This window comes from Zea mays, chromosome 3 (genome assembly GCF_902167145.1).
Source record: "Zea mays cultivar B73 chromosome 3, Zm-B73-REFERENCE-NAM-5.0, whole genome shotgun sequence".
NCBI classification, from domain to species: Eukaryota; Viridiplantae; Streptophyta; class Magnoliopsida; order Poales; family Poaceae; genus Zea; species Zea mays.
The window spans coordinates 206,290,586-206,317,231 of NC_050098.1; the positions used below are offsets into that span (position 1 = coordinate 206,290,586).

A 26,646-nucleotide genomic window follows, 5' to 3' on the forward strand; every position below is an offset into this window, starting at 1 on the left:
GTCGTAATGGCTCTATGCATCCAATGCATTAGACGGTTAAGTACTCGGCCCCCACGAACCGAGACACCTAGCGAAGTGAGTCTCTAGGGACTCCGAACATGCCGAGAGAGGTCATACACCTTGACCCACAAGAGTCATACTGATATTGGGTGCCCATGTTTGCAGTAGATTGTGCATATCGTAGTGCAAAACATTGTTTTGTATTGTGAGATAGAATAAATAAGTTGCTGGAGGTAACCTTAAGAGCCATACGAAGCCACTTATTTGTCTACACCGGAAAGAGATAGTGGAGGAGAAAGACTACTGTGTTAGTTTTTTTTACAATTACAGTTGGAAATACCACCCTATATTTTTACGTATGTTGCAGCGGGATTCAAATAACATGAGCTAGCCATGTAGAAACTGATCTGCTTATTATTAGATTGATTATAAAATATTTTTTCATTAAATCTTCTAAAATTATAAATAGAAATATTATTTTCTATAAACTTAATTAAACTAAAAATAAATGGCTTGTTCTAATCCTACCGTTGCATTCTTCTTGGAGGGAAAGGGAAGACGGGGAATATCTATCAACTCCAGTCCAGTTAGCTCTGTACCTGTACGGCTGTACGCCCGGAAGAGGCTCCAGCTAGGGGTGGGCATTTTAAAACCGAAAACCGAACCCGAACCCGAACCGAACCCGAATAGACCGAATTGTCGGTCTATTCGGGTTTTCGGGTTCGGGTTCGGTTCCTATATGTGCTATATTTCGGGTTATGGGTTCGGGTTCGGTTCCTAACCTTTAAAACCCGAATAGACCTAATAACCCGAAATATAAAAAAGCTCTTAATATGTGATGGTATTATTATGATTTATGAACTTATTAGCTAGAAATAATGATATCATTTTAATGATAGTATATATATCTTTGTATGCTAATTTTTATAGTCACTTGTTATAGTAATAGTACTTTCAATTAATTATTCATTGTATATATTTTAACAAAATATACTAGTCTCTCTACAATTCGGGTCTATTCGGTGGACCGAATAGACCGAACCGAAATTGTGAGTCTATTCGGGTTCGGTTCCTAAAATATTTTTGAAAATTTCGGTTCTCATTTTTCAGAACCCGAAAATTCAAAAACCCGAATAGACCGAACCGAATTACCCTAATAGACCGAATGCCCAGCCCTAGCTCCAGCTCCCCCGTGGGTCTTTTGACCGGCCCACCCATGCCCTGACGGATCAATCTGACCTGGAACCCAATCTGGACTTCCTAAAAAGGCGTGTAGAAAGATGAACTTTTTGGTAGACGTCCAGCAATGCTGCATGCGCACTTGGCAGTGGCACCGAGGACCGAACCGTTGGCGGCGTTGCGGCTCTTCATTTTGAAACGGACATGGCTGGCATCAAGCACCTCCAATTCTTTCCGGCGTTCTAGCCTCCCAGTTCCAGGTTGTAGCTGCCCAAACCAAAGCCATCCCACAGGGCCTCCGCTCTACCTGTAGCCCGAAAAATGGAAGGGGACGCGGTTCTTTCGAGCATGGATTCCCTGTGGTTCTACTCCAGCGTCTTCCTCCGGCAGCCCTCCAAGCACAAGGGGAGCGAGTGCGCAGAAGAGCCGCAGCAAGATTGGGCAGGAACCAACAAGACGACCAGCGGCCGCCCTTGTTGCCAGGCTCCCAAATGCGCCAAGGAGGCAGCGGGGCGAAGAGCGGAGGGGGGAACGGTGCGAATTGCGCCTGCAACGGGCCGCGGGGAGTGGGATGAGCGCATGGTTGCTTGGCAGAAGGAGCAGAGGCGGCGGGCGCTGGTTGCCGCGGCAGCCCGGTGCTCGCCGGCGACGATGCCGCCGCCTGGTGGAGAAGGCGTGGCCATGAAGGCGCATCTCAGGTCGTGGGCCCACGCGGTCGCTTGCTCCGTCAGATGAGGGCTCTCCATTCAGGAACCTATGGAAAGTAGATTTTTTTTGCTCCATCTCTGAACGACGGCATCTCTTCATGGTTGTGCTTGCGGATTATTGTGGTTTATGCAGTTCGTCTTTCAGGTACGATCACTCGAGGCTCGCATAAAGGCAAGCGATTCATTTGATACCCAGTATAAGTATGTGTCCGTGTTATACAGATTATGATTGTAAGAGTAGCAATGTGTCGCTTTCTGTGTACACTTGTTTTGCATCTGGAATCTGATAAAACTCTATGCTGCTGTTTGTTTCGTTAGAATTGAATTCCATTTTAATAATTATAATTTAGATAAAACTAATTAAGTTTATATATTTATATATGTAATATATTTGTATATTATCTTAAATCATATGAGAGAAATAGTTATATATTACATTTATGTTATAGCGGTGCAAGAAAAATCGATAGAATCAATTTCTTAAAAAATGAAAGGCTTATATGATAACTTTGGACATCGGAAAAATAACATGTAAATCTATAGAATCAATTTTCATCTCTCACCCCATGAATTTGAGATAGGCTTATACGATAACTTTGAAAAGTGGTGGAATATCACATTCTAAAAAATAGCCTATTATATTAGTAATATTCTAATTTCTCAAAATAAAAGGAAACAAACGGGGTCTATGGGTAATCGACCCGAGCGCCTATCACTAACAGAGGATTTATCATGTCACGGCCGGCCCTGAGGGGGTGCGGCGGGTGCGGCCGCACCGGGCCCCCAAAAACATAGGGGCCCTCAGGCCACTGGATGTTAGCATTTTTTTTCTTCGCTAAGCATATCTACCCTAGACATAAATACGCAAGAGCGATGCACTATCGATCAGTTTCGTTTAGATTGTTAAACTAATGTCTCAATTACTTATCTAATATTCACTTCGTTCCAAAATAGTATTTGTTTTAACTCTTGATTTTTATGTCTATATTCAACTAGATGATGAGGAATCAAGTAGAGAAGCAAAATAAATTATATTTTCATACAGAGAGAGTATTATTTACTATACACATGATGGTTGCATCGACGGAGAGAAGATTTTTAAACTTGAAATATTTTTTGAACTATTTAAGGTCAACAATGACTTAAGAGAGGTTAAATGGTTTGGTGATTATATGTATCTAAAAGAAGTTGTTGGATGATATTGATCTTAATGGTATAAGCGATGATTTGTATCACAAAATGTTAGAAAATATTTTTAATGACATCGGATAACAAGTATGTGTTTTTGCTATATTTTATATTTGTCATCTTATAAACTTGAAAATAATGCATTATAATTTGTATCCGTTGAATATTATATATATTGTGTGTGGATGGAGATTTCATTTTGGATTTCGCACCGGACCCCTAAAAAGTCAGGAACGGCCTTGATCATGTGGAATCAGCGAGCAAATACTATACAGGCTACAGCTCTCTGTAAATGATTAGGGCTATACATGAAGTAAAAGGGGGGGGGTGTTAAGTATCCCTGTAATGTTTCGTAAGACCTCTGATTATTGGGTTCTCACTCCTTGCTGCTGGGCACTGCCTCTGGAAGTTTGAATGCTGGATACTTGTCGGTGCCTTTCCTTGAGTACTCTCGCCACCTCCTTGCTGCCGCCGCTGCTCGCTTTGCTCTCTCCTTCGCCTCCGCTTCTGATAGCAGGAACGTTGACAAGGCTTCTATGTGAAGAACAGAGAACATAAAAAGGCTTCTATGGGCAACTTTTAAAGGCTAAAATATGCTAGCTTTACCGTTCTTCTCGTATCTTGTTGGCGCTCCCCAGATGTCACTCCATGAGCCACCCTTTCTGGAATCATCTTGGCTCATCCGCCTTCTTACCTTCTCCTGCAAAGAAATGCAGGCAGTTCATATGTCAAAAAAAAAACTACTGTTGAATCAGACCATGTTGTTCTTTCTTGTATATCCAATGAGGGTCTATCAAGCAGAAAATTGTACCAGGACTTTGGCTTGTCTTTTCTTCCAGCGTGAACTTGCCTGAGAAAGCAGAAAACATATTACAAGATGTTAGAAAGCCGTGGCTGGTTTGACTTTGGAAGATGTGTTGATGATATAACATATCAACTGCAGGAAGCGATTGCATCATCAACACAACAACTGTTGCAGAAAAGAGGATGATCCATTTCAACAGGATAAGATTAGGGTATGTAAAAAAAAAGATGCACTGATATATTACCATCCGAAACACATCAATTGAGCCTCCCACCCAGCAAGCATTAATCCAACCTGTTGAAATTGAAAAAGCTTCATATACTAGTACAAGCAGGTAGGATGGCATCTATTGTTGGTTTGGATATACTAGCTTGGTTCTATTGATGACTAGCTGCAATCAGAGCTAGAAACTCAGAAACATGAGGCATGACCATGTCATCGAAATTATCAGAAAACACAATCTTACATTTACTCTCTCTACTCTGCGCATTTCATCCTCGAGGAGCGAAAGTTGCGCAGCTAAAGTCCAATGAATGCAGTCAACTGGGCTGAACAAAAACGAAAGATTATCAGAACATGTAGTCAAAATTCATGACTTGAAACCAAAAGAAATGTTTGTTTAGCCCCACTTCATACCAAATTTTCGGTAGGGATGCTTGGATCATTGGTAAATTAACAAACAAAAACAAAAAAAGATATAAACATTTTTCCATTCTCACCAGCTATCAATAGCTTCTTGAATCAGTTCTGTGCTGCCTGATTGGTCGTAAACTCTTGCCCGTCCGAAATCTTCCTCGATTTGGAAGACCTTAGAACACACGTTAGCACAGTTCTTGCACCCTGCAGAGAGATGTGGGTAGGACACAATTAAGAGCTCACCAAACTGAATCCAAATAAAATTTCTGTTCAGGACAAACTTATCCGTACCTATGCAGCTAAACTCATCAACAAACACATGATCCCGAGGCGCACTGTCATCCAAGAAAGGATTGGTCGCGGTTGCGGCATACCCATGTATCTCATCGTGCACTGCTCGTTGGATGGGATCGGTAAGCACCTACTTTCACTTCTCATGTTAAATTCACGCATAATTGCGATATAGCTCCACGAAACAGGCTTAGAAAACGGCACGATTTGTCTCCTAAGACCGTACCGTGTACACTTCATTGATGAACATGCAGAAATTTGTCACGTCAGGGTCGTTCCCACTGAGATCAGGATGGCATGATTTCATGCAATTGTAGTATGGTTTCTTGATCTGCTTCGGCGTTGCATCTGGCATCTGCAAGCATGCGGGAATTAAACTCTAAAAGTGTCATGCAGTAGCTTCAGCCTTCAGGGCTGCAACAAACAGCCCCACAACATAGTATGTCATCAGCCTAACCATTTCAAATTTGCTGCCACGAAAATCTATTTTCGAAAATCAAACTGCTAAAAAGAATGCTTTCGAGATGAAGCACATACTGTTAGAAATATAGGCATTTTCCGTATTATTTTAATTCCATAAATTAACATTATGATGATGACATATAAAATATGTTTAATCATAGAAATCATTATCTCAAATATATCCATAACAATATGGATCAAGAGAACATGAAACATATGAATCATATAAATATAATAAGCATATAAACATGGAACATGTATTATTATGGAACAACTGAAAATAAACAGATAGCAACAACATGACTGTAAAATGAAGACAAACAGATTTATCATATTACTAGCATAATCAGGCATCAGACATGTCATGATATAATACGACAAAACAGATTGGATAAATTTATGGCTATAAATAAAACAGCAGGTATGAACATATATAATTTGCAGAATGAAAAACAGTAAGGAGATGAATTGATCATACCCTCCCATGCGCTCCGAGGATCTAGATCCTTGTCCAACTTCACTTGTCATGTTAGCAGGAAGAAGACTTGGGCAGTCGCGTAGACGCTCCCCAAAAACCTAATTGCCGATCCCTCGTGCAAGGTCTCGAACGGCAAGGGCTCCGGAGGCACCTGCCCTCTCGTTTTTCTGTGCGCGCAGAGTCACGAGATGGAAATACCCTCACTCGGATGCTGGACTGTGTTCTGAAAGTGTTTTCTCGCGTGTACCGAGTGACAGGGGTGCTCCTCTATTTAACCTCTCGCAGAGGGAAGCTGAAGGAGAAAGGTCGCCGAGTCACGCCAAGAGTCGGCCAGCTCTAGCCGAGTTATGCCATGAGTCGGCCAGCTCTCGCCGAGTCAGCTGAAGGAGAAGGGTCACTCGGCTGGCTGACGAAGAGACAGGATCACTCGGCTGACTTACGCGGTTAGTGGTGAGTGCTAAAAATTAACACAACCACACCACGCCCGCTCGCCTGCCTGCCTGCCTGCCTGCCTCGCCACGCCACGCCACGCCACGCCCGGCCCGGCCGGCGGCGGCGGCGGCGGCGCGCGCGCGCGCGTGTGGCACGCCCTTGTCCATTTTTTGACTTCTCAAGTTAAGTGGAATAAATCCCACCATATAAGTCAAGGCAAAAGACCCTTGGACTTCCAATGTGGTACTATTGGTATTCTCCACCATTACACACCATAGAGTTTATTCAATAAATGGGCCAAGCCCATAAAAGATCCAACAATCCCCACCAAACTCTAGGGTTTGTAATGATGAAGTATCAGAATCACAATCCTTTGATATACCAGTGTTTCGATGGAGACTGTTAAGTTGAACATCCATCTAGAATAAGAGTTTCACTCATTCACAACTGAACAATGGACTATGCCTTGAATTGACAGTTTTGTGCGAAATAAGATTCACTCAAATCCTTTGCTGATACTAGGCTGCAGAAGGGTATTCCCGCTGTTTAGAAGCATATAAGTCACACTTCAGTGCCTTTCATGAGTATTTAGGGATTACCCAAATCTCATAGACTGTGACTAGCAGTCTGACTCATATAGGTGTATTCCTCAGAAGATGTTCTGTAGGACAACATCTCACCTTTACAAGACTCTTGGAATACATTAAGGTAAAAACCATCCTGCCTTACAGATAGGAAAGATGTGCATCAGAAATGAGTTAAAGAAGGGATCTTTCCTCACAATCTACTCCTAGCTTGTTTCTCCACTCTACTTCACGGGATCTCCGATCACATAGAGCAGGTTACCACTAGAGTAGATCTCACATGGGTCTCATACCCATTTCCCTCGATGCACTTTCTATCACATTGCGTGATAGACCCTTAGTAAATTGATCTGCCAGATTATTTGATGTGTGGACATAATCCACAGTTATAACTCCGGAGTTTTTCAACTTTCTGACAGATTTCAATCTCCTCTTAACATGCCTTGTAGACTTCATGTTATTCCTAGAACTGTTAACCTTTGTAATCACCGCTTGGTTGTCACAGTTCATGGAAATAGCCGGTATCGGTTTTTCAACTACCGGTAAGTCCAATAGGAAATCACGAAGCCACTCGGCCTCAGCCCCAGCAGTGTCTAATGCTGCGAGTTCTGCTTCCATTGTAGACTTCGTTAAGATAGTCTGCTTGCAAGACTTCCAGGAAACAGCGCCACCTCCAAACAGAAACACATATCCGCTTGTGGCATAAAGCTCATCAGCATCAGAAATCCAGTTGGCATCACAATAGCCTTCCAGCACTTTTGGGTTTCCGGTATAATGAATACCATATGTCATAGTACCTTTCAAATACCGCAACACTCTCTCAAGAGCACGCCAGTGATCATCTCCTGGTTTCGACACAAATCGACTTAGCTTACTCACAGCATAAGAGATGTCTGGCCTTGTTGCACTTGCAAGGTACATGAGCGAGCCAATGATCTGGGAGTATGTCAATTGATCCCTTGCTATTCTCCGATTCTTTCTTAATAGCACACTGGGGTCATAAGGTGTTGGAGCAGGATCACAGTCACTAAAACCAAAGCGACTCAATACCTTTTCCACATAATGGGATTGTAACAAAGTTACCCCACCATCAGCTTCTCTAACAAGCTTGATGTTTAGAATGACATCAGCCTCTCCCAAATCTTTCATCTCGAAATTGCTCGATAGAAGATTTTTAACTTCCTCAATCACATTGAGATTTGATCCAAAGATCAAAATGTCATCAACATAAAAGCACAGTATAACAGACTCACCCCCACCATATCGATAGTATACACACGTGTCAGATTCATTTACAACAAAGCCAGCTGTTGTAAGAGTATTATCAAACTTTTCATGCCATTGCTTAGGTGCTTGTTTTAGGCCATACAATGATTTTATCAACCTGCACACCTTGTTCTCTTGACCATCCGCAATAAACCCTTCTGGCTGATCCATATAGATCTCCTCATCCAACTCTCCATTTAGGAAAGTTGTCTTAACATCCATCTGATGAATGATAAGACCATAAGAGGCTGCCACGGCTATTAATGTGCGAATTGTAGTCAATCGAGCCACTGGTGAGTAGGTATCAAAGAAATCTTCACCCTCCTTTTGGGTATATCCTTTGGCCACAAGCCTTGCCTTGTACCTCTCGATTGTACCATCAGGCCTAAGCTTTTTCTTGAAGATCCATTTGCAACCTATAGGTTGACAACCATAAGGACGGTCAACGACCTCCCAAGTTCCATTAGACATAATAGATTCCATCTCACTCCTTACTGCTTCCTTCCATAAGTCAGCATCAGGAGAGGAATATGCCTCACTAATGGTAGATGGTGTGTCTTCCACAAGGTACACTATAAAGTCATTACCAAAGGATTTTGCAACCCTCTGTCTCTTGCTCTTTCGAGTGACTATAGTGTCATCCTCCTCAGGGATGTGCACGTGAGAATCCTCAGCATGATCTATAGGAATCGACAGTTCGTGCTCATGGGGAATTATAGTCTCATGACTTATATCACTAGGTGTATTCTTCATGGGAAACTCATTCTCAAAAAATGTTGCGTCTCTTGATTCCATGATAGTATCAACATACATATCAGGCACATCAGATTTTATAATTAAGAACCTATACCCAGTGCTGTGAAAAGAGTACCCAAGGAATACACAATCAACACTTTTAGGCTCAAGTTTACGCTTTTTGTTGATTGGCACATTCACTTTAGCCAAGCAACCCCAAGTGCGCAAATATGAGAGATTTAATCTTCTCTTTTCCCATTCCTCAAATGGAGTGATCTCTTTGTTCTTTGTTGGAACTCTATTCAGGACATAACATGCTGTCAAAATCGCCTCACCCCACCATGCCTTGGATAATCCCGCTGTACTCAACATGGCATTCACCAAATCTGTTAGAGTGTGGTTTTTCCTTTCAGCAATCCCATTGGATTGTGGTGAGAATGGCGGTGTCCTCTCATGAATAATACCATGCTCCACGCAGAACTCATCGAACACATTAGAGAAATATTCTCCACCTCGGTCGGACCTTAAACGTTTTATTTTCCTCTCAAGTTGGTTCTCAACTTCAGCTTTATAGGCTTTAAAATAATTGAACGCTTCATCTTTTGTTTTTAAAAGATACACATAACAAAATCTAGTGGAGTCATCTATAAAAGTGAGAAAGTATCTTTTACCACCTTTGGTCAAAATTCCATTCATCTCGCACAGATCAGAATGAATAAGTTCTAGAGGTGCCAAACTCCTCGCCTCAGCAGCCTTATGAGGCTTGCGGGGTTGTTTTGATTCAACACACACATGGCACTTAGACTTTTTGACCAAGTTAAATTTAGGAATTAAATTTATATTTGCTAACCGCATAAGACAGCCAAAGCTTGCATGACAAAACCGTGAATGCCATAAATCTGACTCATCAGAAAAATTAACAGAATTCACGAGTTTATTACGCACATCATGCAGAGATAAGCGGAACAAACCTCCGCAGTCATATCCTTTACCAACAAAAGTACCATGTTTCGACACAACACATTTATTAGACTCAAGAACAACTTTGTATCCATCTCGACATAGCATAGAAGCGCTAACGAGATTCTTCTTGATAGAGGGCACATGCTGCACGCTCTTCAATGGCACCGTCTTTCCCGAAGTAAACTTCAGAATGACCGTACCAACACCAAGAACATGAGCACGCGACCCATTACCCATCAACAAGGCGCCAGACCTCCCGACCTGGTAGGAAGTGAACATAGAGGCATCAGCACACACATGAATGTTTGCACCACTGTCCATCCACCACTCAGGTGAATTACAGACTGAAAGAACAAATGGTAAAGAATTACCATACCCAGATGTTCCTCCTTCAGTTTCAGTGGTTACAACATGAGCTGATTTCTTGTCTTGAGTGAACTTGCGATCAGGGCACTCTCTTGCCCAATGTTGATCACTGCCACAGACAAAGCATCCTCCCTTTCCCTTGTTATTGTTGTTCTTCTTTTTAAACTGTGCTGTTTGAACAGGTTTATTCACGTTCTCTGGTTTGTTCTGGTTTTTCTTCTTGTTAAATTTGCGGAAGTTTCTCTTCTGCACCACATTAGCAGTAGAGGTCTCCACACCTTTTCCATTGTCCTTAGTTCTAGCCCTTTCCTCAACATCAAGAGTACCAATGAGCTCTTCCACATTGAACTCTTGTCTCTTATGTTTGAGAGAGGTAGCAAAGTCCTTCCAAGAAGGTGGCAACTTGGCGATTATACCGCCAGCCACAAACTTGTCAGGCAAAGGACAAGGAAAAAGTTCAAGTTCCTTAGCTAGTGCCTGAAACTCATGAGCCTGTTCCACTACAAATCGGTTCTCAACCATCTTGTAGTCATACAGCTGCTCCATGAGATACAGCTCGCTACCAGCGTCAGTTACTCCAAACTTTCCGACAAGAGCATCCCACAGCTCTTTCCCCGTGGGAAGGATGATATAGCTTTTCTGGAATTTAGTATCCAGTGCGCTAATTACTGCTCCTCGAAAGAGGTTGTCTTCAGCCTTAAACTTAGCCTCATCCTCAGGAGGTAAGTTTGCAGGCTTGCCCTCAGCGGCATGAAAACAAGACATTGCAGTTAGCCACAATTCCATTTTAGCTTTCCATATCAAGAAGTTTTTACCATCAAAAGGATCAGGCTTTAGCACAGCAGCAAAACCTCTAACAGAAAAATGCCTAACATTAGGTTTTTGGAATGTTAGAAATATAGGCATTTTCCGTATTATTTTAATTCCATAAATTAACATTATGATGATGACATATAAAATATGTTTAATCATAGAAATCATTATCTCAAATATATCCATAACAATATGGATCAAGAGAACATGAAACATATGAATCATATAAATATAATAAGCATATAAACATGGAACATGTATTATTATGGAACAACTGAAAATAAACAGATAGCAACAACATGACTGTAAAATGAAGACAAACAGATTTATCATATTACTAGCATAATCAGGCATCAGACATGTCATGATATAATACGACAAAACAGATTGGATAAATTTATGGCTATAAATAAAACAGCAGGTATGAACATATATAATTTGCAGAATGAAAAACAGTAAGGAGATGAATTGATCATACCCTCCCATGCGCTCCGAGGATCTAGATCCTTGTCCAACTTCACTTGTCATGTTAGCAGGAAGAAGACTTGGGCAGTCGCGTAGACGCTCCCCAAAAACCTAATTGCCGATCCCTCGTGCAAGGTCTCGAACGGCAAGGGCTCCGGAGGCACCTGCCCTCTCGTTTTTCTGTGCGCGCAGAGTCACGAGATGGAAATACCCTCACTCGGATGCTGGACTGTGTTCTGAAAGTGTTTTCTCGCGTGTACCGAGTGACAGGGGTGCTCCTCTATTTAACCTCTCGCAGAGGGAAGCTGAAGGAGAAAGGTCGCCGAGTCACGCCAAGAGTCGGCCAGCTCTAGCCGAGTTATGTCATGAGTCGGCCAGCTCTCGCCGAGTCACGCCATAAGTCGGCAGCTGAAGGAGAAGGGTCACTCGGCTGGCTGACGAAGAGACAGGATCACTCGGCTGACTTACGCGGTTAGTGGTGAGAGACAGGATCACTCGGCTGACTTACGCGGTTAGTGGTGAGTGCTAAAAATTAACACAACCACACCCGCCCGCCCGCCTGCCACGCCCGGTCGGCGGCGGCGGCGCGCGCGGGCGTGTGGCACGCCCTTGTCCATTTCTTGACTTCTCAAGTTAAGTGGAATAAATCCCACCATATAAGTCAAGGCAAAAGACCGTTGGACTTCCAATGTGGTACTATTAGTATTCTCCACCATTACACACCATAGAGTTTATTCAATAAATGGGCCAAGCCCATAAAAGATCCAACACATACAACGCCAAGAACAGCGTAATAATCTTCGGCGATTCCCCCCGCTGAGCTGCGGGACTCCGCCGCCACCGCTTTCACCCTCGAGCTCGTTCTTCCCCACGCCCTCCGACGCCAGCCCCGGTCTCTTCTTCCGGCCCCAGCCAACCCTGTGATGGTGACGGTGTCCGCGAGCAGCGGTGGGGAAAGGAGAGGAGCCATCGGATGCGACGGCAGCGCGTATTTGATCTGGCTCCGGCGAGAGAGAGAGGGAGGAGAGGAAGAGGAGGAGAAGGCGGTGAGGATCCAGTGGGGTTCGCCCTGCTCTGTCTCTGTTTTCCTGCCCGTTTTCTTGGCGCCAGGTGTTTCCGTGTTTGTTTGATTTTTCTCGGCCACTCCTCTCCCGCGATTTTTCTCTGCCGTTTGCTAATATCCACCACCTTGCTGCCGATAATCATGTGTTTGCGTTTGCTTCCTCCAACTTTAATCGGAACGATCCAACATCGACATGTCCGTACAACTAACAGCCAGTTGCTAAATCTTTAGCTAATAATTTGAATCTCAAGGCTAATTGCTAATAGTTAGTTGCTAAATCTTTATCTAATAATTTGAATCTCAAAGCTAATTGCTAGCTATCTAAAAATCAGCTCTAGTACATCCATCCAAACAAGATGGCTATCGATTGAGTTGATTTTTTATCCAAATCTTAACTAACTGTTAAGCAAATAGGCAACCAACCATTACTAATTTAGGTTGATTTCTAGCCCAACTAGTAACTAGCTATATGTATTCAGACACGCCCTAATTTCAACTAATGTTTTAGCTATCATTTGGCTAATAACAATTACTAGCTATTAAAAGTTCTCTTTCGGCAAAACAACTAATAATTAGTGGATGAATCCAAACAAAGTCTATGTTAAAGAATATTGGGGACTTGAGGTGTGTATTAGATCTCTTAGGCCGTCTGCAACAGTCTACCTAAAATTTATCCAAAAACATTGTTCTACACTGTAGACTGTATTGTTCGCAGAGTAGGGTTTGAATATATATGTATAAGGATTGGTAAGCTGCTAGAGATAGCTTTATAGGTCCAATGGTTCAATCTGTGTAGGGTCAAGGCTATACATTCATTCACGGTCCAAATCCAATTGCCCTGAATAATAGTTCCACACCGAGTTAAAGAGACTTTTGCAGATGTTTAAAGCAAACTTTGACGACAACATATCTAGTATAAAAAATATTAGAATGCTAACGTGCTAACAAAACTTGTCTATTGGATCTACTATCCATGGCGGAGTACAAGTCCAAATACAACGAGGCGAGTACAATTTCACTATGTAGTTCTTTAAAAAAAGTCTAAGAAAGAAGGTAAATTACACTCAGTCATAGATGGTGGATTAGATGAACAATATTTTACATTAAGATGTTAGCACTATAATAATTTTTAGATTAGATAGGTTGCCTTCTTTAATTATTATCCTAAATCTGTTTGTAGTTTCCATCTGTTCATTGAAAAAGTAATGGAATTATTTGACATGCAAGAATAGGCCTCTTGAGGTATCGTACTAGTTTCTTCCCACATTGGCTTCAATCATTGAAAAGACCGTTGAGATTAATGGCAAAATCCCAATGGGCACCGACTAATTTCCGCTTATATTCTACGAACTCGCGTCTATTCTCCTATTCTCTCTTTACTGGTACCAAGGTGAAAAGGGTAAATAGATGCCAGCCATCCTTCTCACCAGGCGTTTTTTCTACCTAGATACAATATAAAAATTACTATACCATAAGGTTAACTGGAAAAGGAAGCAGAAATAGAGCAACGACTAGATTATTGGTATTGGCTAGCTCGTTGGGCGACAGCATGGCCGCCACCGTGTACCCGCTCGCCTCCGCCAGCTCCACGAAGGCGTCGACGGCCTTGGCCACGCGGATCTTGGGGCCGGCCACCATCACCAACTTAGCTTCACGGCCTTGTCGAGGAACGACACTGTTGCCTCGACGGCGGCGGTAAGACCCATCAGGTTGCTCGGCCTTGGCAACAAGTATGCCATTTGTGATGAACGTCGGATGCACCAGTCCCGGTAGGTTGCAGCTGACGCTGATGTACACGGGCTTGCTCTCCCTGATGGTCTCGTGCGCGTCCTCCAGTTTGTTAACGACGACCTGGTGTCAGGTGTCGGGCTGGAAGCACCGAAGCTCCTGCCAGAAGTCCGACAAATGCTCAGCACAGACATCACGACGTAAAATTGGGATTGTGCATTTTTATATTTAACACCCAAATTGAATCTGGACAGTTCATGGATATTCTAGTTTTGTAGAAGATAAGTATGATATGCTATGTGGTTCAAGATTTTAGGGTTCAAAATGCGTTTTCGAGCTGTTCATACCACTATTTTGTTGGTAAAATAAAGCCTTGAAATGGATGGCTGCTCACGTCTATTTTTACTATTCTCTCAAATCCAATATCCACTTGTGTGAATGACCAAGCGACGATGCTATCACAGTCTGGCAGATGGTGTGGCGTGAGTACGATTTCATTATAGTGTTATGAAAACTGATCAGTCAATGATGATAGATCATACAAGACTTTTTTTAAAATTCAGCATGTTCTTTGATAGGGGATGAATTTGCATAAAGTGTTATGAAATGTAGGCGGAGCGAGCAGTGGGATGCACTGTACTATAATACTTGGACGGATTTTTGTGATGGATGATTACGGTGTTTGTGGATGTTAAGCATTTACTTTAGCTTAATCAATTTTGTAGTTTTTTTAATGTTATCTTTGCCATCCACTCCATCTCCATCGTGTTTCTCAAGATGGAGCCGCCAAGCTCCCGTTCGGTTTTGTGTAGAACCTCATGCTCCTTCCTATTCTAGATCCTTCTATCCTTATCCAGACGATGGTGTCTAGCAACAACAATAGCCAATCATCGACCCGAACGAGCAGCCACAAATCCCCCTCAACAATTTGTTTGTCGTCGCCACGCACAGACACGTAACTCACTACCAGAATCTGTGGCTTTGCCGAGTGCCTGAAGCACTCGGCAAAGGCTTTGCGGAGTGTCGCACTCGGCAAAAAGGGTTCGGCGAACAGTACATCGGCAAAGACTTCTTTGCCGAGTACTTTTTCTCGGACACTCGACAAAGACTTTACCGAGTGTCAGACGGTACTCGGCAAATAAAATCGGTTGTCACGGTGCCGGGGTGATGGAGACGGTGTCTTTGCCAAGTGTTCTAGGTGACACTCGCCAAGAAGTTGCCTTTGCCGAGTGCCTGCAGACCAACACTCGGCAAAGAATCCGCGAGCGGGGTCCTTTTGTCAGGTTCTTTGCCGATCACTCCGTTTGATACTCGGCAAAGTGTGCCCCTTTGCCGAGTGTCAAGGCCACCACACTCGGCAAAGAAGCTATATCGGTACCCAGGTATTGGTTCTTTGCTGAGTGCTATGACACTGACACTCGGCAAACCACCTCTTTGTCGAGTGTAACACTCGGCAAAGTGACCAATACACACCTTTTTAATTTGTTTTTTCTATTCCATCCAAACAAACAAAAGATACATCACATATATCATCACATATATCACATATATACATCACATATATCATCACAGACATAAATATCCGACACAAACATTAATATACAAGTTCTCAACACAAGTTCAGAAGTATCAACACATAAGTCTCAAGCTCTGAAATAAGTATTCAACATAAGTTCTGAAGTTGAACACTAAAAACATAACTCACATCGAGGTGGATGGTTGGACTGGTGCTGCGATGGGCTGGGCGCTTCATGAGGGTTGTTGGATGCCGTCCTAGATTGGCCCTGCACAGAGAAGAGATTGCATGTGTTATACCGGATACATTACCAACATCTAACTAGTATACACATGACGCGACTAAGGCAAATAATTAGTCGTGTAACCACAACACTAGTGTGATTTGACTCATAATCAATTAATTAGATCAATCACAGTTAATACGAGAATAATTGCTTACCAAAATAGGTCAGCACAATGTCACGCGCCAGCATCCATTGTCTGGCTCGGCCCAGCCAAACGAGGCAAGGCGAGCAAGTGTATTCTCCATTTTCCTCTCCCCAATAACTTTAATCACGTGAATACAACTCAACTATTTAAGTTAAACTTACTTTATCTAAAAGCAGGTGTTACTAAAGTTATCATCGTATCATACATGTGTGTGTGAGTGGGCTTTGGACCTGCCAAAATTCTCTAACAAAAATTAAATCGTGAGATCAGATCGGTGGGGTGAAGATGATGGCAAAAGACGACGGAGTGAACATATTCAGTTTCATGCACAGGATCATCATCGTATGGCAGTTTGATAATCCGTCTCTAGGAAGTATATATAAAGATCAAGTAAACCTATGAAACCCGCCTTTTGTCTGAGTACAAGTCCACGAGATTTGCAAGTTGACCGTTCAGGAGATCTGCGGAGGAGGACAGAAAAGTGTACTCCTCCAAACTTGAGTGAACATGTTTCAGATCGCCGCAGCTGTGTGCTCCAATCGTGATTTGCAGACTTGAACTTAAGTGTCGTGTGCAGAGGGATGCATTATTATTAGATGCTTCAGACGTTCTGTTTGGAGAAGCCAGGCAAGACGCCGTCTTCCTGGATACCTAGCGTTTTGTCCTTGAAGACCGCGACGCCGCCCTTCTCTGAAACACATTGAACCGAAAGGCAGCCAGGCAGGTAGATGAGAGAGTCGGAATAATTTCGGACGTCAAATCCCATGAACTAAGCGTCTACTGTCTATGACCCCAAGCATGAGTTTGTATAGGCTGATCTATAATCAATCAACTAGCTGCACTGACTTGACAGTCGATGGGCGTGCTCCGGTGCCAGCCGCGCCGCGAAGCCGATGCTGCTGTAGTGGTAGAGCAGCGCGGCCTTCGCCTCTGCCGTGCTGCAACGAAGCAAAGGGGTACGTAGGTCAGTGCTGGCGAGGTCCCCGGACGTACGGGGCCGCATAGGACTAATATTGCAGGCACGTACGGACGTGGTCAGAGCGACCGACCTTCCGACGACGGAAGCCAGCAGGCGGAGCGGAGCGCGGAGGTCGTAGTCCACGGAATCAACGTAGTCGGCGCGGCTGACGAAGACAATGTAGGCGCCGGGGCCGGATGGAGCTAAGGCCGAGGACATGGCCGCCGGCGAGAAGATGAGGAGCAGTAGCAGTGGTAGCACAGCTGTGTGAGCGATCTTCATATGGCCTTGTGTACTGTTGCAGGGCGGAGGCTTCACCTGCTTAACGAGGGCTCTTCCTTCGCACTTATATTGGGTTTTGGTAGTACTCGGTTACAAATCACAGATTTATTTCGTCTGGTTCATAACATTCATAAATGCAAGCGTTTGGAACTGCTAATCTCAGAGAACTATCCGTTACTGCTAACTTTTACACAGGAGCATGCTAGAATTGTTAAATAAATCGGCAAATTTCTTGTCGCGAAGATAGTCAGATTCCTCATAAGTTCAAATTGAAGCTAGCACGTGATAGACAGCAGCGACAACAGATATATAAGAGTACAAGGACTAGTTTGGTAATCTATTTTTCATTTTCTCAAAGAAAATTAGTTTATTTCTCGTAGAAAAAAGAAATCTTTTAGGTCCCGTTTATTTCGTTGGAACTGAATTCTATTCTAATAATTATAATTTAGACAAAAATAATTGAATTAATATATTTATTTATGTAATGTATTTGTATGTTATCCTAAATCATATTAGATAAATAGTTATACACTACATTTATGTTATAGAGAAACAAGTATAAGAGTGTTCTATAAATTGTACATTAGAAAAATAACATGTAAATCTATAGAATTAATTTCCATCTCTTCCCCCCACAGAATTTAAAATAGGCTTATATATATACACTTTGAAAAGTTGTGGAATGTCACATTCTAAAAAATAGTCTAGTATTAGTTAAATTTCAATTCCTCAAAATGAAGAGAAACAAATGGAACCTTAGGAAAATAGAGTTATCAAACTAGCTCTAAGATTATTCTAGAGATCGCTAGTCTTCCGTTCGTTGACCAAAGGTTGCAGCCAAAATACACCAGCTCGGTTGTCTCAACATCCAACTAACCAAACTAAACAGTACCGAGATATTATATGGTTCAGTGGTTGTTCATTGTGACCCGTGAACTCCCACATGTCATTAGTGACTACTAAATTACTAATATATTGTTCTACGTCACATTAATGGTATTTGATGGTATAGTGTAACAATGTATGACATGCGAAGGTCTAGTGATAAGACACTTTGATGGATCCTCCAAAAAAAATTAAATTGAAATGGAATGTCACTACAAAAATAAATTTAAAATTAAAGTGGACATATGATCCACATATAACAGATATTAAATTGCATATGCTGCATTTTATCCTAGCCAAAAAGTCCGCGAAAGATATGAGTTGAAAAGGAAATACGTCTCTTTTTTATAGCTTGCTCGGCCAATTGTCCTCTTTCAGCTAGCGAGGTGATACTGTTGTGCTGCCTACGGCTTTTGTGTTGTGTTGGGCTTTGATGTCTTCTAATGATCTAGTTAGGAATCCACCAACCAAATTGAAATCAAATTTGAACCAATTTAAACTTTGTAAAACTCACCCAACTAAATCACCCCCCACACTCATAACCTTCACTAAAATCCACCAAAGAAATTAAAATCGGATTTAACACATCATCAAAACAAACAGTTCAAATCGTTGAATAACTCACTCAAATCCAAATCCCTCACCCTCACCAGCAACCCGCCACCCTTATCCTCACCCTCCCTCACGTCCCTATTCCCCCTCCCCCCACACTCACGTCACCGCCGCTTGCAACCTCTCCCATTGCATTATCATCGACAACTCCTCGTCTCCATAAGATCGTAGCGTTAGCACCGTCCATAACTATATATCAGTAGTAGTGGTCAAACTGTCTTTGTGCTAGTTAGTGTTTCAATCGCAGTGATTTAAGGTACTCAATTGGACTACATTGTTACCTTGCTGGATATTTTTGATGGATGTAAAATTGCTGGCTTACTAGATGCTTTGATAGACACAATATTTGATGATGATGATGATGATGATGATGATGATAATAATAATAATAATAATAATAATAATAATAATAATAATAATAATAATAATAATAATAATAGTTATTATTATTATTATACTCAAATAATCGTCGCTAGGTAGTTTTGATATGCGCAAAACTTTTTCAATGGCATTATTAGTAATAATTATGGTAGCTAAATGTATTATACTATTATTATTATATTTGGTATAGACATAGTAGTAAATCTAATAGGGTTACTGTATTGAGACCTATAGATTATACATAAATTGTAGCTTTGTTATCCTTTTTACCGTTACCCACGTATTTTTTCATATTAGTTCGTTTTTATCATTTTGCGTGTCCGAGTTATAATGTTAAAACAAGATCATCCGTCCGTTTACATCCCAACCTGCCAGTCCTGCACCAAAAGAATGTGATTCTGGATGAACAACTTGCATGATTACGTGGTCCTCCACTTTCACGAACTTCTAATATGAGCTCACCTGCTGCAAGCGTCACAATCCCTTAAGGCCGTATTTCGATACTCTCGTATTGACTTCAATCCATATGTATTGAAGTTGATTGGAGTGTAAATTAATTTAAATTTCACTTCAATAAATGTGAGATTAATGTGAATACGAGAGTATCCAAATAAGACCTAAGGATTGTCATAATGATTGAACAACAAAGTAGTTGACTTCTGTGCCCGCATGGGTTGGGTACCATGGCAGCTGATTTGCTGAGTTGAGACTACCTATAGACTACAGTAACAAAAACGACCTGCAAGCCGGCAGGCTGCAGCCCACTTCCACAAACTATGGAGCACGAACATTGGTGATGGCAATATATACACACTGGTATGTACAGCTTCAGCGCTGGAGTCTGAAGAATCACAACTCAAAACCACCATTCAGTTGAACAGATAACGACGGCCTTCCAATGTTATTAAGAGGTGTTTCCAAGGTGATTACCACTCCAGAACTGCCCACTTGACCGTTCCACTTTGATCGTCCAATCTGCCATGTAGAGAGTATGTCAGTATGTCACATCCAAACTATAATTCTAGAAAGAACGAATCAAAAATGTTAGCTAGAGCTTACAGATAGAGCAGTATAAGCTGATGGATGCCGCGAGCAAGAGAGGCCACACATCAGATTCAATTCCTCTTTCAATGAATGGACAACTTCTGCCCGTACCCCAGGATCACTTCCTCCAAACGTAGGGCACACACTATCAATAGAGCACCGAGAACAAGGGTGTTACAACAGAGAGATAAGGATTCAAAGAAACCAACAACAAAGAAAGACTATTCATAAAAAAGAACTCGGCCGGGAAGGGAAAGATCGCCCTCCGGTATTATATTAAGAATTGACCAAAACATGGTCCCACCAAGAAAATCTCCGAACTCTAGCTCATCACTAGCGGGCGGCGTGCAACGGTCCAGCAAGAGGTTGACGAGCAGGACCTAACCCGGGAATGGGCGGGGCACGGCGAGGGGATCTTTTTAACCAAGCCCGAAATTGGTCCCCGAAACATAGAGATGCTACTCGGAAGCCTTAACCATTATGCTAGAAGCCCTTTCGCATACAAGACTATTCATGAACAATGAGATCATCATCTGCCAACAGTTACCTAACATACAGTATTTATCAAGCATTGTCATTTGAAATTCTAATGCAACAAGCACATCTTTTAGCACAACATGAACAAGGATGGGAAGAAGAAATAATCATGTTCAAGCCAAGTTACTAAAAAGAAAGATGTCTATAGGTCCCTATAATTGCCACCGCCTTCTATTATTGCCGCCACCTTCTATTAATATAATACCGCGAGGTGAGGGTGGTCTTTCCCTTCCAAACCGAGTTTTTTTAAGGCCCATATAATATCGATAACTGTTTTGCAATGATACTTGTCATCTAACTTGATGTTTCTGTAATCCTCTTTATTGTATGGATAATACTGATATCAGAACTTAAATATCTGTCAAACATAAATGCTACAATGTCGTCCATATGTTTTCAGAAAACTACCTGACTTGTATACTGGGTCTCACCATAAGACCAGATCTTTTCCATGCCAAGGCTTGAGTAACTCCTAACGAAACAGACTTGTCAGGCCATTGAAACATAGGAGTAAACCTTGTGCCACGCTTATTCTTCAAAGAGAAGAGGAAACAAGAGTCAGATACTCAGATTGAACTCATATGCTATTTGAACATGGGAAACATCATAAAATTGATGATAAGACAATATATAGCAACTATTGGTCACACACAATTAATACATATATTACCATTATTTAATGCCTCACTATGTACTAGCACAGTTTGTTTAGAAATACTAGGGCCTGCAACCTGGCAGGCTAATATAATGTCGCTATAGACTTACTTAAAGACCACGTAAACTAAATTTTACACCACAACTGGTCAATATAGGGAACTGAAATGAAAATACTAACCTTGCAAGAAAAGCTCACTCTTGTTTCTCCAGGATATTTTCCTTGAGCTTGAAGCAACCCACCAAATAACGGAAGAAAACCACTGGCTGATATCCCCTCACCAGCAACATATGTTAGTTGCCCATTAGGGAATTGCAAATCCATAAACGACTGCAATAAAGGTAGTGTTATTAATACTCAGCTTCATATGCACGAGGAAAATGCAAGGAAATTTAACTGGAATCACTGAAGACGATGCTTATTGATAATTTTGAAAGCATTGCGGCAGCATTATAAATGAACACAATTTCAGAAAACAGGTCGGCTACTGTACTAATTCCCAGATACAGAAAAGAAACTGATACGCTAAAGCCATCAGCTCAAAGCCAAATGGAAGTGCTTATCTCTCAGACTACCAGGGAAAAGGTAAACTTACAATTGAAGAATCATGACAAAATCTATCCTTTAACTGCATAACTACAATACAAAGCAATACAACGAAAAGCTCTCCTGAAAGTTCATTGAGTCAGTTATTTTAATCTTAATAGATTCACTGATTACTGGCAACTACAAATAACATAAAATGTACCCTTATGATTGGTAAAAGTAAAAAAAACGGCACAGATTTCACTTAATTTATGATATTAAAATATCTAACATCATTGAAGAGGATGATGAATGAGACTTACACAAGCTATTGGATTGAGACACATCATTGACATCATCAACCATCTCCTATGTTTTGACCATATAGCTGGACAGAGTGAATGGACACCATTCTGTAATGGAATAACAAGTTTATAGTAATGTAAAAGGACAAAATATCAGAAAGACAGAATGACAGATGCACATTTATACATAATAGAAGCTACTAGTTCAGGGACCGTAAGCTGCTGTTTGCAGGTTAAACTTAAGACAGTGCCGTAGCTATTCCATTAGCTTTAGGGTCACCAAAATAATGATTATTTTGGGACAAAAAGGGGTGCCTTTCAAGCTTTTAAAAACAGATACCTTATTTTAACTACAAAGTAAAACAGATACCTTATTTTAACTACAAAGTAAGAAGATACTATCTGAAATATATGGTGTCAGAGACACAATAGAAAAAATGACCTACAAGCCCACATAAGTCATATATAGCAAATCTATCATGTGCATTATATGCATTGCAATAGGCTAGCACATAATAACCTAGATAGATTTGTAAGCTGTAAATCAAGGTAAACCTAGCCTATAGTTTAATCTTTAGTAAATAATAAAGATATAACATTGCACATATAAACGAGTGTTATAATTAATGATAATAAAATAACAAAAGAAAACATGAAACAAGTGTAATTCAAACTAGTTGATAAACCATTACAGGAAGTTTGATAAACCACTACACAAGTGTTTGGTTGCCTGTTGGCTGAACCCTACGTGTTCAGTTCAATCTGGCAGACCATTAACACGATGGAGGGTCACACTATGTACCATTAAACTTCTATGTTTTTGTTGCTTTCGTGTAATGAAATTTGGTTCATCCATGGTGTAAAAAATAATTAAAAAAAAGAGGTTTGCCAAAAAAGTCATGCTTACAGCAAAAAAGAAAGGTTGGGTACCTTGCGATCATAACCGTACCAAAGCAGGTGTTGCTTTGATAGATGAACAGGCAACAGAAGTGTAGAGTCTCGAACAAAAAGTAGAGGCCCCAACTGAACAAGGTACAGAGGCGAAGTGCCATTTCCAGAAGTTGATCCACCACGCGATGCCTCTAGCCTCCAGAGGTCTCCATGTGCAACAACAGAACTCTCGATGTCTTGACTCCTGGAATTGTATGTTGCCGACATATTTACAGTACCCTATATAATCATCAATCGAGAAGATAAGTACTATGTTGCGACATGCCAAGTAACATGAAAAGAAATTAGAAAATGTAGAACAAACCAACAAGTCCAATAAAAATGATTTAGTTGATTCAACCATGTTCGGTTAGTTTTAGCTTAAGTACTTCAGGTACAACTTTTGGCATAACATCCATGCTGTACAACCTTAGACGTGCAATTTGCCTCTGATCTCTAAGTTGTACCTTACGTTAGTTAAGGCCTGAATGCAATAATCTTAGTTTTTCTTAACACAAAAAGGATAATTGAGCTGATGATGAAAGATCATGGCTTAAACCTGTGAATTAAACTGTCAGATCATTCTAGTGGACATGTGATTAACAGTGAGCAAGAGGGTTGCAACAAATCAGATGGCAGACACATGTAACCAGTTGCTAAACCCGACACCCTCAAGGCAATTCACGAGCTGTAACCGCAGGAGCCGTAGATTACGATCGTGCGCCTAATATGAGATTGAGATGCAAGCTTCAGGACATGCGAAAATCCATAAAACAGCAAGCACGGGTAAGACCGTACGTTGGCCTTCTTAAAGTTTCCAAGAGTCCCAATACCGCAGCCGAAGCCTTCGTCGTCCTCGTCCAAATCGTCCCCGCTAACATGGCCGCTGACGCTCGACGCAGCCGCGCTCCCAGTGGCCGCAGCGGCGGCGGCGGCCGCCGCCTCGAGGGGGCACCTATCTACAGCAGCCCTTTCGACGGAGCGCCCTGCCGCGCCCTCGCCCACCGAAGTCGCGGGCGGCAGGGGCGCCTGAGGCGGCGCCGGCGGTAGCGTGCGGCGCCGGATCTGGGCGTTGCGGAACGGCACGGGCAGATGGCGCACGGCGTGCTGCACGGCCCCGCCTACGGACGCCCCAAGCTCGGCGCCGGCCTGGCCTAGCCTGCCTCCGATGTCGATGACCGAGGAGACGGCGGCGGCGGCGGCCGGGAAGGGGAGGTCCTTTTTCGGCACGCCGGCGCCGAAGGGGACGACGGGGAGGTCGATGTCGAAGGGCATCCGCTTGTGCGGCGCCGGCGGCCACGGGAACTGCGGCGGCGCCTGGAGCAGGCCCGTGAAGCCCTGCGCGAGGCGGTCCGCGAGGTCCTGGCCGTGCCGCTGCACGCCCTCCCACGCCTCGAAGGAGATCTCCATGCGACGGCGTCGCTGGCGTTCGGCAAATCGGGAACTGGAAGCGAGTCGGAGACGACGGGAAGACGCGAGGAACAGGGGCGAGGAGGAGGATGGAGGCAGCGGGTAGGTGATGATGATGGTAATAATAATAGTGGCTGGGGATGGTCGCGCTGCGCCGGTTGATGTCGGGGAGGGATCGATCAGGGGCGGGGAGGAGGAGGATAAAAGAATCCGGCCTTGACGGGGTCGACGTGGATGGACGCGGACAAGAAGATCGCCCGCACCGCTTCCGCCACGTGGCCTGACCCGGCTGGGCCCGCGCCGCTTTGGCTGCCCGCGTCCGGAGTGGATAAGAACGGAACGCGTGCCCGGGCTAAAACCTGCACGGGCATGGAATGGAAGTATCGGCAGCGGGAAAGCGGTCGACGCGGCAGCGGGAAAGCGCCAAAATCCCAACTTGCGTTTGCGACGGCGTGGAAATCCAGTTCAGGGCAGCAGCAGCAGCCGCCGCAGCCGTGCGATCGAAGCTAAGCCGTCTGGATTGGTGATGCTTTGTTACCAAAGAAAACCAGTTTTTTTTTGTGCAAAGAAAGGTCGACAAGGGGCATGACCGAAACTTTTATGGACGCCGGCAGGTTTTTGGTGGCTAGTGGCTATTGTTGCAGAGCCAAATGATGAACTTTGGTGATCGGACCACTAAACAATGTTCGATAACACGATGGCATCCCGTCGGTGGATGACGGAGATTGAAGATCGACTTCGACTGGAACGCAACTTTATATTATATATTGTTATACGAAAATATCCTCTAGCTAGTCGTCTCTCTCGGTGCAAGTGCAACACAGGGCCACTAAACAGCAGCTTGTTCCCATTCTTCGTCCCTCCTGCATTATTAAAGAGAAGAAAGTGACATGTTGAGAAAAGTATGCGTGCCTACAACTGACGACGCGTCCATGTGTACAGGGAGTGGTTAGTGCAGGCAGAGGCAGCTCCAGTCAGCGACAGTGCGTATGTGAAATATCGCCCGAGAATCCTGAAAAGAATACGGATAGATATTAGAAGCTGCCACTTATAACAAGCATGCCGCATGCTTCCGTGCCATGCGAAACTGGAAAAGGGATGAAATGAAAATAAATATCGCCGCTTTTTTTATGTTACTATCTTGCATGCAGCATCACGCGACACCAAGTGGCTTGGCTTTGTGCTTGAGATATTCTTACGGAGTAATAGCATCTCCAAGAGACTAGCTAAATAGTTTGTCAAGCTAAATTTTAGTTACTTAATAGCAAAATACCTCTCTAACAGGCTAGTCATTTAATTTGACAAGTTATCCGGCTCTCTAAATTGACTCCCTCACTAGCCAAATTTAGCTAACAAATCTCGCTAGCCAAGCTAACTTGCATGTTGAAAAGTCTGTTGGAATGAGATGTTATATTAAGAGTTTAATCTTTATAGAGTGACAAATAAAGAATCAAATAGAGAGTAAAAAATAAAGAATCTTTTGGAGATGCTCTAAGGAGTATACTTCTGCAGGCACCGCTAAATCTAACAAAAATAGGGCTGGGCATTCGGTTTTTTTGAAACTTTGGTTCGGTTTTTCGGTTTTAAAAAACTTCGGTTTTCTAGACATTAGAAACCGATCGGTTTTCTAGAAAATGAAAAACCGAGAAGTTCAGTTTCGGTTTTTTACTTCGGTGTTTCGGTAAAAATCGAATACCAAACTTATACTCAAGACAATACATATAACAAGTTTATATGATAGATTACACATAATTTTAAAAAGTAAAAATTATATAGGTACAAATATCTAGAGATACATCATACATCACATATAAACAAGTGAATAACAATTTAATTGCTTCACACATTTAGTTCACGTAATCGAATAGTCAAATTTTAGAATTGATAAAGTTTGGTATTCGGTTTTTTTGTATTTCGGTTCGGTATACGGTGAAAACCGATTACGATACCGAAAACCGAACTTCTGAGATACAAAAATCGAAACCGAACCGAACTACCGAAAAAACCGAAATTT

At 42.5% G+C, this 26,646-nt stretch overlaps 2 protein-coding genes and 1 pseudogene across 2 annotated transcripts; 1 reads left to right on the forward strand and 2 right to left on the reverse strand.

Annotated features, from left to right (window-relative positions):
• Positions 1-1,321: 1,321 nt before the first annotated feature.
• On the forward strand, positions 1,322-2,203 carry LOC100276015 (uncharacterized). Its single transcript, XM_008676858.2, has one exon. It carries the CDS (start codon positions 1,501-1,503, stop codon positions 1,912-1,914), a length of 414 nt encoding a protein of 137 aa, XP_008675080.1. The 5' UTR covers positions 1,322-1,500; the 3' UTR covers positions 1,915-2,203.
• A 1,247-nt stretch (positions 2,204-3,450) lies between these two features.
• LOC103651239 (chaperone protein dnaJ C76, chloroplastic-like) lies at positions 3,451-14,847 on the reverse strand (annotated as a pseudogene).
• Positions 14,848-19,414: 4,567 nt separating this feature from the next.
• LOC100276848 (uncharacterized) lies at positions 19,415-24,723 on the reverse strand. The gene is made up of 7 exons (NM_001150554.2): positions 24,021-24,723; positions 23,223-23,462; positions 22,311-22,400; positions 21,643-21,792; positions 21,216-21,340; positions 20,286-20,415; positions 19,415-20,201 (listed from the first exon to the last, which is right to left on the reverse strand). Exons 1-7 carry the CDS (start codon positions 24,630-24,632, stop codon positions 20,076-20,078), a joined length of 1,473 nt encoding a protein of 490 aa, NP_001144026.1. The 5' UTR covers positions 24,633-24,723; the 3' UTR covers positions 19,415-20,075.
• Between the last annotated feature and the right edge of the window lie 1,923 nt (positions 24,724-26,646).